Source organism: Exophiala aquamarina (assembly GCF_000709125.1).
Source record: "Exophiala aquamarina CBS 119918 chromosome Unknown aczIA-supercont1.19, whole genome shotgun sequence".
In the NCBI taxonomy this organism is placed as follows: domain Eukaryota; kingdom Fungi; phylum Ascomycota; class Eurotiomycetes; order Chaetothyriales; family Herpotrichiellaceae; genus Exophiala; species Exophiala aquamarina.
In genome coordinates this window covers 28,474-42,020 of record NW_013550569.1, presented here as the reverse complement: position 1 = coordinate 42,020, position 13,547 = coordinate 28,474, and the positions used below count along the sequence as shown (strand labels likewise).

The window sequence follows — 13,547 nt, the reverse complement described above, 5'->3', positions numbered from 1 at the left end:
AGTGTCGCGAAATTTCGGCTCAGACCAATACTGAGAGAGAAACCCAAGCTTAACCAATTCGTGGACAGCCTCATCTCAGAAAAGGGGCCAACGAATCTGACTTGTACATGCGAAGAGCACTCCGTATAACTAGGCTTCTCGTTCTTAGGAGCATACAAAGCGAGAGTTCAGGCCCTTTTTTTGAGGAAGGTTCCGCCGGTAGCAGTCGATGTTCTCTCCCATGGACAGGGCAGCAGTTATTCGGTCCTTCATGCTTTAATCAAATCGTGTCTTTTCTCCATTTGCTACTGGGGCCTTATTACTGCTACGTCTTCGTTCAATGGTGTGTCCATGTGCCTGATATTCCTGCCGAGAGAAAGACTTCATTCTATCTTATTCCGAGATTAGGTGCGTGCATACCTCGTCCTCAAGGGTCGAAAGCCGCTCGACCTCCAAGGTGTAAGGTGGACCGCCGTTAAAATGCTCGACCTAAACAACGACTTTCTCCAACTTCATAATACATCCGGTGCTTCGTATCTTGAGACTGTTGAAAGACCACATCTACCGGTCCTTGAACAAGGTTACCAACGATGGGGCGATGATGACCTAGGCCAGACACCTCGCCGGCAGTATGTACGTTATCAGCGATTCCGAGGGATGCACCACATTCTAGATCTACCTGTTGCGCCTAAACTCTACAACAGTGTCAATCCTGTGCGGTCTGGATTACAACAGAGGTACCAAAAGGCTTCTCGGAACGAGTTCTCCCATGTGAGGTATACACCCGTCACTTGCGACCCATCCGAATTTGTCCATGAAGGATATACCTTACAGCAACAGTTATTCAAGAAGCCTAGGAAGACCGAGATATGCATCGCAGTTACGATGTATAATGAAGAGGAGTGGCTTCTGGGTAAGACCTTGGAAGCTCTCCATCGAAACATCAAAAATCTTCAAGGAGAGGAAAGAGCCGCACCATGGGGCCCAAGTTCTTGGCAGAAAGTAGTGGTTTGCATCATTTCTGATGGGCGTAACAAAATCAATCGGAAGACCAAGGCACTATTAGCTGCACTTGGGGTCTACCAGGATGTTGGTATAATGCAGAGTGTGGACGGTCGAGATGTCACGATGCATTTATTTGAGGTATTCCCCCGGACCAATCCCTGCTATGCGTCACTAAGCAGAGTCTGCAGTACACAACTCACAGCGTTATTCGTTGTGATGGCATGCAAGTATCCCTTGACCTTGATTCCGCAGGAGGCGTCCCCTGCCAAACGATCTTTTGTCTGAAGGAGAAGAATCAAAAGAAGATCAACAGTCACCGCTGGTTTGTGACAGCGATATGCGAAGTCTTAGACCCTGCTATCTGCGTCTTCCTGGATGCTGGAGCCATCCCCAGAGATGAGGCTCTCTACCATTTATGGAAACCTCTGCACGAAAACCCCACAGTGGCTGCGACGACAGGCTTCTGCACAAGTTATGCGAATTCAGCTTTAGCAGAAACTATAAATCCCATTGTCGCATTCCAAAAGTTTGAGTATCAACTCACTAACACCCTTGAGCGGCCAGTGGAGGCACTTTTTGGTCGACGTTTTGCTATTAACAAGGGCGGATTCGCGGCCTATCGATGGACGACAGCATCTAATCCAGACGGCATTTTTCGGAGCTACTTCGATGCAGAAAGGGCGTACAATGAAAGCCCCTCTCGAGCGAATTTGCTTCTCGTCGAAGATCGGACAATATCGGCCAATCTACTGCATACCAACCTCGATGTCTGGCGAACGATACCGGTTGATTCTGCAACTGTAGATGTGGATATTCCTCTCAGCTTTGAAGAATTCTGCCTTCAGCGCCGTCGATGGCTCAATGGCGATTTCTACGCCACGCTACATGAAGTAAAAAGTACTCCTCGCTACATATCATTCGGCACGTCTACAAAATTGATCAGGTGTCTTGGACTACTAGTAGGTGCCTTCTATCAAATACTGATGACTGGATTGCAGTATTTCGCCGTTGTAAGTTGAAATTTATTAATCATAACAGAAGATGCTGACTCGTGTGAGGGCAATTTGTTTATCTTCTTCTTTGTGCTCACAAACTCCATGTACTCCAACACCTTCTGGGGAGCCGGGGGGCATTGGGTGACTTTGGTGTTGACCTACTTATACGTTTTGGGGTTTGCCGTCGGTGTGCTACTCTCCATAGGAAACCGTCCTCAGTCAACCAAGCTTTACGCATGTCTTTCTTTCCTGTGGATTATGTTCGGAGGGTGAGTTTATTCAGAAGTAATTTCGAATCGAAGGAGTTTCTAACTCATTTCAAGATACCTCTTTGCTGTCCTAGTATACTTCGTGGTCCAAGCTTCTCATGAGATCAATCGACTATCGGGATTCTCCAACTCAAGTTTATTACGAGGGCAGCTGTTTTTATTTCTCGTGTGGCCACTAGCTGGCATAATTACTATCTGGCTTATTGCTCCGCTTACACTTGGACAGAAGCCACACACGCTAGCATCGGTACACACACCCTCACTCTCCTGCTCTACCTTAAAACTAATGGTTCCATCAGTCTACTTGGTATCCGCTGTGGCTCGTTGTCCATGTCAACCTTGTATCCGCATATGCATGGTGTAATGTCCATGATATTATATGGGGTGTGAAAGGCAATGATCGCCCAGAAGCCTTGCCTATAGTGAAAGTCAACAACGACGTAGTTATACCAGACACTGATGTCTACAAAGAAATTGACCCCCAGTCAGGAGATCTTATTCTGCACAACTTTATCGATCATGTCCAGATTCTAGACGGCTTACTTGAAGCGAACCTCGACGAGTGTCAATCGAGAACGCTTCCTGAGACTCGAACAAGAGATATAAGTACGAAGCAGGCGGATAGTTATCGGACCTTTCGTACCCTCACTGTGTTTCTATGGATTACTCTGAATAGTTTCTTAGTAATGGTGGTCATCAATATCCCCAAATTATCGACATTCCGACCAACAGCTAGTGGAGGAGAGGGCCTATTGTACATAGGCATTATCCTATGGGCTTACGCTGGATTGACAGGATTTCAGTATGGGTGCACGATCCTTTACGCGATGAGAAAATCTTGGAGATGGGTTCTTACAAAGCTTATGACTGGTAGGCTGGGACGGATGAATCAGTCTCAAGGTGAGGCGTAATAGATAATGGCCAAATTTCATCGCAAAACCATGCATCACTGCAATTTAAACTCATATTATCTGGCGAAATAATACTGGATAGTTATGATGTTTCAGGTGATTGAGCATTGCTTGATAGAGTAAGTACTGATACTACGTTTTCCCTACATCCCGTAGACTAGCGCAATAGATTACTTCTCGTCACTGATATTTGCAGTAAACGCGAGATCGTTTTACACCTATAAATTCGTGGGCCACGCCACTAGCATTAGCTTTATAGTGCTTGCGCCCATTTCTACTTTTGGTCGCAAAGCATTTAAAAGGCAGTACCTGTACGGCTGCAACTACGATACCGGCCCGCAAAATCATCATCATAGGCTTCAGCCCCTGCATTGCAGCTTTACTGAAACCTAAGACTTTTGTAGTGTGTTGGCTGTCTAGACGAAACAATTCATAAAAATGCTCTAGACGGCTAATTCAGGATTATCCGCGGAAACTGGGAGCAAGACTGGTCATATGACCGAAAGGTGGATTCCCTAAATACCATCTACCTAAAGGTGCCGGGGAGAAATACGTGATGTCCAAGTGGTCTTTCGAAGAACACAGCTACCCAACAGATACTGTCTCATTCTTGCTAGAGGCTAATCCGCCTGGTAGTGGTGTTGCTCAACTTCCTCCTAAAGCGTGAGGCGCACAGGGGAGTTGTCATGGGACTCTTCCCTGAATGGATTGCACACCGAAAAGAGCTCTCTTATAGCTTCTTCCTCTTCTGCCGGCAGTGTAGTTGGTGCGAGAACGGTATGTGAAAGCTCTGGTGAAAAGTATGGAGATGATCTCGGTAGAAGTTATGGCGATATTATCACTGGCATTGGTAAGTACGGCGAAAGAAAACTCTGAAGATAACTCACGAATCTAGTTCTTGTTAATGTATGTTAAGCTAACCCCGAGGATCTTATTAACGGACACGGTGACCGAAAGATCCTTGGAGACCTTCTCCATCGGCTCGGTTCAATAGAACGTACCCCACACCCCATCTTTCCTCATTCCAGCCCCATTGTTCACGCCTCCATATCTAGATCTAGTAATGCTGAGTGGAGATCTCACTACATCATTTTGCCATGACCTCTAACAATAAGCTAACGAGCGCAAGGAGGATCATTTATCCCCTCTCTCATCTCGGTCCTTAATCGCCCGAGACCTCCCTATCGCCACCTAGATAGTGGGAACTTCCCCTTAAGAGCAGGTCAGCGCACCACCTAAACCCTGCAGGAGATGGCCATCAGGTTGATTGTCCCTTTCTAATCGCTTCTATTCAGCAAGGTCACTTTATCCAAAGCGAAGCGGCTAAACTGGTAAGATGAGCCAGCCTACACAATCTGGCCTAAGAGGCCGCGCCCTCAACTGGGCTGTGACCGGTGCGTTCTTGATGACGATAACAATCTAAAGCCGTTGCATACTGACTATTTGCAGCGGCTAGCTGCCAGGCCTTTCTCCTTCTTGGATATGATCAAGGCGTTATGAGCGGTATCATTGGCGCTAATAATGTATTTGGTCGACAATTTGGCCACCCGGATGCAAACATGCAGGGTATCATCGTCAGTATCTACGACATCGGCTGCGCTGCTGGCTGCCTGGCTGCTTTTATGTGGGGAGAGCACTTCGGGAGGAAAAGGATGCTCCTCGCTGGAGGCTCAATCATGATAATTGGGACTATCATTCTTGGGAGCAGTTATCACACGTCCCAATTCCTCGTCGGCAGGATAGTTACAGGATTTGGCAATGGTGAGATGGCTCCCCAGCTCTGTTTTAATGTCGGGTGCTAATTATCAGGTAGGAATTAATTCTAGTACAGCACCTCCATATCAAAGCGAAATGGCAAATCCCAAAAACCGAGGTGCGCTTGTCTGTGCTCAGTCCATGCTCACCATCGTCGGCCTCTGCATCGCATACTGGTTAGACTACGGATTGAGCTTTGTGGATAGTTCGATTCAATGGCGCTTTCCCATCAGCTTCCAAGCTCTCTTTGCCATCTGTCTCGTGATACAGATGCTGCCGCTTCCGGAGTCTCCCCGTTGGCTTATTGAGAAGGGAAGAAATAATGAGGCAGCTACTGTGCTTGCTCGATTGCAGGTGGTCCAGCCAGCAACTGAACAAGATGAGCACGTCGTGCTTCTCTGCAAACAAATCGAAACATCCATCGAACTGGAAGCTGCTGCTACTGGAGGGTTTAAGTATTCTGAGCTTCTAAGCGGTGGAAAGCTCCAGAACCTGAGACGAATGGTGCTTGCTTCTGCTGTCAATATCATGCAACAATTTACGGGTATTTACTACGACCCATAATGTCTCCCGTTTGTTAATTAACGAGCGCAGGCGCGAATATGATTAACTACTACGCTCCCGTTGTTTATCAAAACGCAATGCATCTAAGCCGAAACCTCTCTCTTATCCTTGGAGGATGTACATCGCTTACATACCTTGCTGCATCTTTCATCCCCCTCTGGACTGTCGACAAATTCGGCCGGCGCTCGCTCCTCATGATCTCCGCCTCTGGCCTTAGTTTCTGCTTCATGATGGCAGCCATTCTTCTCTCTACCGGCACAGGCAGTGCAGCCTACGCCGCAACTGCATTTATCTTCATCTTCCAAATATTCCTCGGCATTGGATTCCTGCCAATTCCATGGCTTTACCCCAGTGAGGTAACCACAACACGAATCCGTTCAAGAGGCCAAGCGTTCAGCGGCTTCATGAATTGGATGTGTGTCTTCACCGTCGTACAAATCACGCCTATTGCCATCGATAATATTGCGTGGAGGACGTTCATCATCTTCGCTATCTTCAATGCTGGCTGGTATGTTAAGCCTAGATACATGCGCGCTGCGATTAAATTTTATGTTAGGGTTCCTATTGTGTACTGCTTCTTCCCCGAAACTAAAGGACTGCAGCTGGAGGATATTGATCATCTATTCGACAAGGGCGGTATTACTGGAGGCGTGTTTTCATCGAGAGGACACACTATACATCCGGGATTCTATGCCGCTCAGCAGAATGTAACGTCTATTGAGAAACCACTAGGCGAGAAAGAGACAACGGGTACGGAACTCGTATAGATAGGTCGGAAGATTTCTTTCTTCTAATTATAGTATAATCCAAATCTAATACTTATCTACCTAACTGGTAGGCATCACTCGTGCCAACAGGCATGTTTCGCCAGTAGATATATATGTTCCTAGGCAAAATAACAAAATAGAAGTCCCGGACTACTACGCTACCTAACAGGCCAATAAGTCACACCACTCTTCCTCAATACGTTTCACCACATCCCATAACTCTCCTGAATTCTTCAACTCGCCCATATTTTGTACCAATGCACCTTCTTGCTGATACCTCTCCCAAACTAATATTTCCTCCCCCAAGCTTGTCTGGTTGACGGAGACGTGACTTCTAAATGCTTTTAGGTATGCATCTGTGAATATCTGCCACCGTGGCAGATAGTATGAGCCGACAAGCCCTGCCCATTGACGTGATGCATAGTCGCTGATCTCGCCGTTGGGACCCCAAAGCGTGACTTGATTGATAGCATTTCGAGCCATATAGTCCGTCGCACAGGTGTTGGAATATGCCCATGAGCAAGCAGCGTTGACCCAGGAAATGAGTGATGATTCAGGCGATCTACTTGGAGTATATCGCAACATATCGTCAAGCGTCGTCAGGAGGAAGAGCATTTGGTTCTGCGCTTGGGTAGCTGCATTGAGAGAAGTTTGATGGTTAAGTCCCTCCCTTTTAAGGTCGGTGTGCGCAAGGAAGGTATTGTACAAGGGATAAAATGCATTCGCGAGTAATTGCCGTGTGAGATCGACAAGATCAAACTGATATGCTACGTTCGACCTCAGAGATGGTACGGTATCGGCTGCGTCGAGAAATGTGCGCCAAGCTGATACGAGAGTGGTTGGATCGTACACGATCTTGGTGGGAATATGGGTTGGACTCTCCAAAAGACCAGTTTCGTTGGGAGCAAGCTCAAAGATGGATTTGGGTACTGAGAAGGCGGATGTCAAGTCGGTGTTGTTGTAAACGGTCCGCAGCAGGGTGTCCCATGTCTCGTATATGGCCTTCGGCAGGACGCCGCTTGAGGCATCATCGTATCGAGTCTTTGCCCACTCATGGAAGTATTGAGGTAAATTGATAGGCGAAGACGACCATGCTTGGGATAACAGCCTATCAAGCAGCACTGTTAGCATGGGAAGGTATGGTTAAATGACAGCACTCACAGGTCATACATAATCTCATTACCCTCCTGGGCCTCCATGGTGAGTCCAAAGCCCACAAGGGACGCTGAGCTGGCTAATGCTTCGACTGAATTGATCGTCACATTCATGACTTGACCATATAGTCCCTGATTCCCGCCAAAGTCGTGGAGCTGGCACCAGATCCATCGCTTGCCGAAGTAAGAGTCCAGGTTTTGCCACTGCGGATATGTCTCTGAGTACAGATCCAGAATCAGCATGTCGTTATCTTCGGGGACTCCGTCCAGGAAGGCCTTCACTCTTTCCTTTGTCCAAAAGTCCGCTCTGTAGAAAAACAACCAGCCTTGAAGCATCCAGATAGCGTCTGGATCTACGTCCTTCAGACTCTGCCAGACTGCGTTGGCAAGGGAACCTAGATCCTCGAAGTCTCCAGATATAGGATCATTCTCGTTGAACTGGTCGAGGGTATATATATGAGTAATGTTGCCATAGTACTCCTTCTGTTTCTGCAAGAAACTCTTCTGTAGCTGTGCGAAAAGCGGATCAGAAGGCTCCAGAAATGTGACATTTGAAAACTCGGAGTTAAAGCCGTTCCACCGCGACATATTGACTACATTAGCCTCCGGAAACAATACCGGAAAGGCTCGTGGCACAAACCCGGTAAAAGCTGGTAGCACGGGGGTCATCCCGAGTTCAATCATGCGCTTCAGGATCTTCTTCTGCAGCTCGAATTGCGAATCAATCCAAAAAATGGGGAGCTCGCCCGTCCAGGAGCTCTGAATGTTGCCAAACCGATTCCATGCTTGAAAGGCAGGGCCACTGAAGAACTCCAAGACCTGTTCTTGGCCAAGCCCTGCATCCAGAAAGGTTTCCAGCAAGATTTTCTCGTAGCCCACCCAGGCTAGGGGTAGATTAACGCCTCGTAAAGCAAGCCAGTCCAGCTCGAGCTCCCAGTCTTCCCATGACCAGAAGGCTGTGGTATACGAGAAGGTGACTGCAAGTGTTAGTTTGAGAGAAGAGTCCCGTTATTCCACCACATACCCGTGTTGAAATGATACCTCCAGGAAACAATGCTTGAGCCATTCAGCGGCTCGCATGCCAGTAACGTCTTGAGCTGATGCAACTGGCTCCCAATGGACCAGTAGACGTCAACATGCGCAACATCAGCAAGGTAGCGGTGCAATCTGCAAGTTGATTTAGTTATTGATACTCCCGGTCTGAGTAGCACTGACCCTGAAGCGAGAGCAGTGACGGAGTTTCCCTCGATGTTCACTTTGCCGGCATCGCAACGAACTACGTACACGTCGTTTGATGCAGTTGAGGTGTAGTTTTCTTCATGAAGGACAAATAATATATCCTCTGCATGTATTGAGAGGTGCCGCTTGACCAGATCTGTCAGGCCTTGTATAGAGCCAGATGAAACGAGTGGTAGGGACGCCAACAGGGTGGGCAATATTATAAGAGGATGCATGCTCGGCTGCACGGATACTGCTTGCTATTGTAGAGACGCAAATATAGCCAGCTAGGCTTTATGACGATTTCAAAGGATGGTTTTGTAACCTATACTTAATCTTTACATTTCACCTACCTATAAAGGTAGCTCCCATTATGGCTCCAGTGGCCTATTGTCGCAGCGGTCGACCAGAAAAGGATAGTACCTGCGGATATATCTCCCTGACTAGCGTGCCGGGAATTAAACTCTGTACCATTCAATTCCTCTAGGGTTGTGCTCGGTTGTGACGGCTAAAACTTGAGCGTTATTTAAGTGGGTCGATTCCAGCCCTTGCGGTCAGGGGCCCTGGCTAGGTGCTAAGCTTAACGAGTACGCACCGGAAGGACGATCCCACGACAGTGCTATGGCCACTGTTCGAGGACATCCTTATGTAGTAGACCTAGCAGTGCTTTTCGCGGTATAGTGGAGACAAATATTTGTTAAGCTTTCTACTGCGTACTCGCCTTGCTTGAACGCTTCCTAAACGATACTATCCCTATCCCCTCCGCGGATGGGTGGGTGCTCTTTTGGGTTAGCGCGTGCCACCTCGGATCCTCGATTCATCGACAACCGCCAAAACACTCGATTGCTTCCATCCGTCCGATGTTACACCACTCTGGCACCTTACGGTGATCGCAACGTATCTCCGCTCAATTCCCCCTTGTGGACCTCTGCTTGCGCTCTCAAATATTACTGTCAAAAAGGACATAATCTCACCATAAAACCCTGTCGCATTGGTGGCGAAATTGGTCCCGTGCTCTGCGTGTGGGTGAAGGTAGGTCTTGATGACCCGCACGTGGGAAAAGGTGGAAGCTTACTCCCCGACCTGGTAGAACGAAGTTGTGCAGTTGCCCCCGTATACTAGGAAGTCATTTTCGCCAGTCGTGAGCATGATTGGCTTCGTGAAGGACGGAGCATGGTAATTCAACGCTGAAGCGCTCAGGAACTCCAGCAAAGAGAGAGGCTGACGAATCGATTGCGCGTATTCGACGGTTGGGACGTCGTACGGTGCCCGGAAGAACAGCTGTGCATACGCATATATGTCGCCGAAGTCGGCGTAGCCGGTATCCCGAGCGAAGTCATGGCCATCGGTGTCTGCGAGGCGGGGGTGGAAAGCGATGGAAAGGAAGCGCGGGATTACTACAGCCAAGGGAAATGGATCGATCGAATCATTTCCTAACGCCATTCCAGTGAGAACAGCACCTGGGCCATAAGGTCAGTTGTGTACTCCACGAACCGAAAACGCTGACGTTCGCATTGTAATCCATTCGCAAGCGCGCCACATACCATCGATAAGATCCCCGTACTTAGACAGTACAATATTCGTTATCCTAGAGCCTATAGAATGACCAACGGCCACGACCTTACTAGCTGTGACGTTCCCGGTATGTGCTCCGATTTTCATCTTTTAGACGATCTGCGCTAGAAGCTTAGCCTGATAATTGACCGAATTTTTATATCCCGACATTTTGGGGAGGAGGAATTAGTTGGGGGCAACAACATAGGTCATAGGCTAACGAGCATTTGTGAACGTCTAGTTCTTACTCGATTGTACTAAAAGACGAGTAACTATTTTCGAAGCATTCCTAGAGACAAAGCAAATAGATGGTGCGACATATATATTACGTTTACTTCGCTTATATACATCGTCCGGAGTCAAGGACTCTTATAGGTGCTTAGCTAACATAACGTCCCACAGACTATTATATCGGTAATCGAGTGTTATGTATGCGAGGTCTCTACCTAGCGGTGTAGTAAATGTATTGGACGTCGATTTTTATGCGTAGTCTACCTGTCCTCTATTATAGTTTTCGAGCTTTCGTAAGAGTAGGAGCAGGACGAAAAGATATAGACTAAAGAGAGCTGTGTTCACGATTGGCGACTAGTGTAATCGCTAAGAAACACGGACCGGCTTAACCTAATTATAGTGTTACGAACCATGTCGACATAGAAATATCCGGATATAAAATATATCACGTGACACAGGCTTAGGGCGCTTAGTAAGTCTGGGCACCATGTAATGTGCCAACCGTATAGTGTACCACTTGTCATGAGTACTAACCACTCAATATTATCGTACATTGTCTACTCTATAGACTCATTAATATTAAATTAATGTACAAAAGGTGTTAGGACGTTATCTAACTACCTATCCCGCGTAGTATTTCTAGTATTCGGTGGTATAGAAGGCCTCGTCGTCGCCTCTAAAGCCTCTATACCCTGCCTAGCCTACCTAATTATCTCGATACTCGTAAAGACCTTATTATAGTCGATTACGACTCGCCGTTACCTCGTAGTAGTTAGCTTATTTAGTTATATACGCTAAATAGTAAGTTCCTACGATTTTAGGGTAATATCCTACTATAGTCGATTAAATACCTTACTCGTTTTTTAAAGTAATCGACGTATAGGACGAGAAAGTATCTCCTAGGCTAAAATCGAGTCTATTTCTCGTCGTACTTACTATCGAGTAAGTAGCGTATAAATATTATGCGATACGTATTGAGCTTACTTATATAACGGCGGCGTAGTCGGTAGTATTTACTCGTTTTAAAGGTTTTATAGGACTTAATAAGATCGGATAACTTTACGAGGGTCCTAAGGATAAATACTAGCCGTATTCCATCCCGCGCGTATACGAAACGATAAAAGACCCTTATTACTTACTTTTTTATAGGTTTTAAGAAACTTATTCTTCTTTACGGCCGCGGCGTCGTCGTACCTAGCTAGGTTAGCGATTTCGTCTCGGTAGTGTCACGAATTAAACCCGTAGGATGTCTTAGTAAGAACTAGCGACGTCTAGATTCGACCGTATAGTTATACAGCCGATCGATATTACGTAATATTATAGATATCTTAGCGAGCGACGCTAAGACTAAACTAGCGATACCTAGACTCGACCGTATAGTTATATAGCCGAACGATATTACGTAATACTAATAGTTACCTAGAATATCGGGCGACCTACTCTAGGAGACTATATCTCCCTATTAGATAGCGGTAGGGCTTCTTTCTCTCTTTCCTTTAGCTTAACGTCCTTATTAGATAGGTCCTATAGTAGTTAAATAAGCTCCTATTAAAACCCTTATATTACGTTAAGCTTCCTATTATATAGTTAAGAGAAAGAGTTCTTATCGTATAAGTATTACGAATTAAACTCGTATAAAGCTCTAGAGTATACCCTAGAGCGATTACTCGTAGTATACCTTTAGACTATATAACTATATAGCCGAAGCTACGTAATTCCTCTCTATCGATTATCTCCTAGGAAACTATACTAACCTACTATAGAAGAGGGTAGAAAGTATTTCCTTTATTCGTATAGTAGATAGATTTTCTCTTTTCTTTCCTCTCCTTAGCTTTAGAATCCTCGTTATACGGTAGTTAGACGAATTACTCTAAATTCCTAGCTAAATCCTTATATTATTCTAAAGCTTTCTATTTTATATAGCGAAAGAGTATCGCGTACGAAATAGATAACGAATAGTAACTAACGAAAACCGCTCTAGTATAGGCGGTAGAGCTATACTAGTTCTTATAGACTTAAAACTAAAGAATAATAGTACTCGAGAATTAACTCGGCTAATAGAATAGAATATAAGCTCGTACGCCTAAAGTAACGACTTCTACGACGGCGAGCGCTATATAGGAATTCGACTCTATACGACGAAAGACTAAGCTTCTCGAGCTAGCTAAATTTAATAGAAAAAGATTAGAATTTCGATTATAGCTTACTTAAGCTCGAGCTAAGTTAGCGGTTAATAAGTAAGAAGAAATCGAAGTCGTACGATTTTAGTATCTCTATAGTAGACTAAGGAACTATACTCTTACTTAGGTTAGCTCGTAGGTTAATTTTATATAATTAATCCTCGAAATAAATATAAAAGGACTTATTAGTTAATTAAAGGTAGCGTATAAGGACGTCGACGTCGTAGAAAGAGTATTACGAAAGCTTTCTTAACTAAAGTAGAACGAAAAGTCCTTTAGCGTATTTCTCGTCGAGTTTAATCGTACGCTACTCGAGGCTAACGAACTAAACTAGGTCGACTCGATAAAGAAAACGTTTATATTAAACTACCTTTTATACGACTTAAAGAGCGCCCTCGTTATAACGCTAATTCTATTAATCTATAGGGAGTACTATACTTTCTTCTATATAATTAATATAAACTTAAAGGTTCTTCGATAGAAGAAAACTAGAGAGAAGATATCTAGGAGTAATCTACTCGATACTACTAGTCGTATAAAAGATAAAATAAATTAAACGCCGACGATATAAGCTATAGCGTCCTTAGCGAAACTATAGAGAACTTTATAGATATTATAAACGATACTTAACTAGAAAAAGGAGCTTAGAGTATATCTTCGCTATAACTAATAAAAGTACTTTATCGTTAAATACCTTCTTCTTTTCGTTATACGACCTAAGACGAAAAGGAAAGTAGAAGTACTAGAGACTATAGACGATAATAAGAAATTATTAAAAGAGTAGCTTCTACTAGAAGTCGCTAGTAAGAGCGTATAAAGAAGATAAAGAAGGAATAGAAGGCTTTTCGATCCTCGATAGTAGGCTACGCAACGGGTTAGGTTAGATAACCCGTAGACCTTTTATAATCCGAGTAAAAAGCCCTATAGGGTTTTTAGTCCTTATAAAAACCCGATTAACTAAAAAC

The 13,547-nt window shown here is 45.2% G+C and overlaps 4 protein-coding genes across 4 annotated transcripts; 2 read left to right on the top strand and 2 right to left on the bottom strand.

The window, feature by feature from the left end:
• Positions 1-459: 459 nt before the first annotated feature.
• On the top strand, positions 460-3,159 carry A1O9_11702 (uncharacterized protein; the record flags this gene model as incomplete). Its single annotated transcript, XM_013399212.1, has 5 exons — positions 460-1,122; positions 1,173-1,994; positions 2,043-2,248; positions 2,303-2,495; positions 2,548-3,159. The coding sequence occupies 5 exons, from the start codon at positions 460-462 to the stop codon at positions 3,157-3,159; spliced, it is 2,496 nt and encodes an 831-aa protein (XP_013254666.1).
• A 1,496-nt stretch (positions 3,160-4,655) lies between these two features.
• A1O9_11701 (uncharacterized protein) lies at positions 4,656-6,245 on the top strand (the record flags this gene model as incomplete). Its single annotated transcript, XM_013399211.1, has 3 exons — positions 4,656-4,920; positions 4,973-5,458; positions 5,509-6,245. 3 exons carry the CDS (start codon positions 4,656-4,658, stop codon positions 6,243-6,245), a joined length of 1,488 nt encoding a protein of 495 aa, XP_013254665.1.
• Positions 6,246-6,407: 162 nt separating this feature from the next.
• On the bottom strand, positions 6,408-8,853 carry A1O9_11700 (alpha-N-acetylglucosaminidase; the record flags this gene model as incomplete). The annotated part of the gene is made up of 4 exons (XM_013399210.1): positions 6,408-7,353; positions 7,407-8,376; positions 8,424-8,566; positions 8,615-8,853. 4 exons carry the CDS (start codon positions 8,851-8,853, stop codon positions 6,408-6,410), a joined length of 2,298 nt encoding a protein of 765 aa, XP_013254664.1.
• An 835-nt stretch (positions 8,854-9,688) lies between these two features.
• Positions 9,689-10,060, bottom strand: A1O9_11699 (uncharacterized protein; the record flags this gene model as incomplete). Its single annotated transcript, XM_013399209.1, has 1 exon — positions 9,689-10,060. The coding sequence occupies one exon, from the start codon at positions 10,058-10,060 to the stop codon at positions 9,689-9,691; it is 372 nt and encodes a 123-aa protein (XP_013254663.1).
• Positions 10,061-13,547: the final 3,487 nt, after the last annotated feature.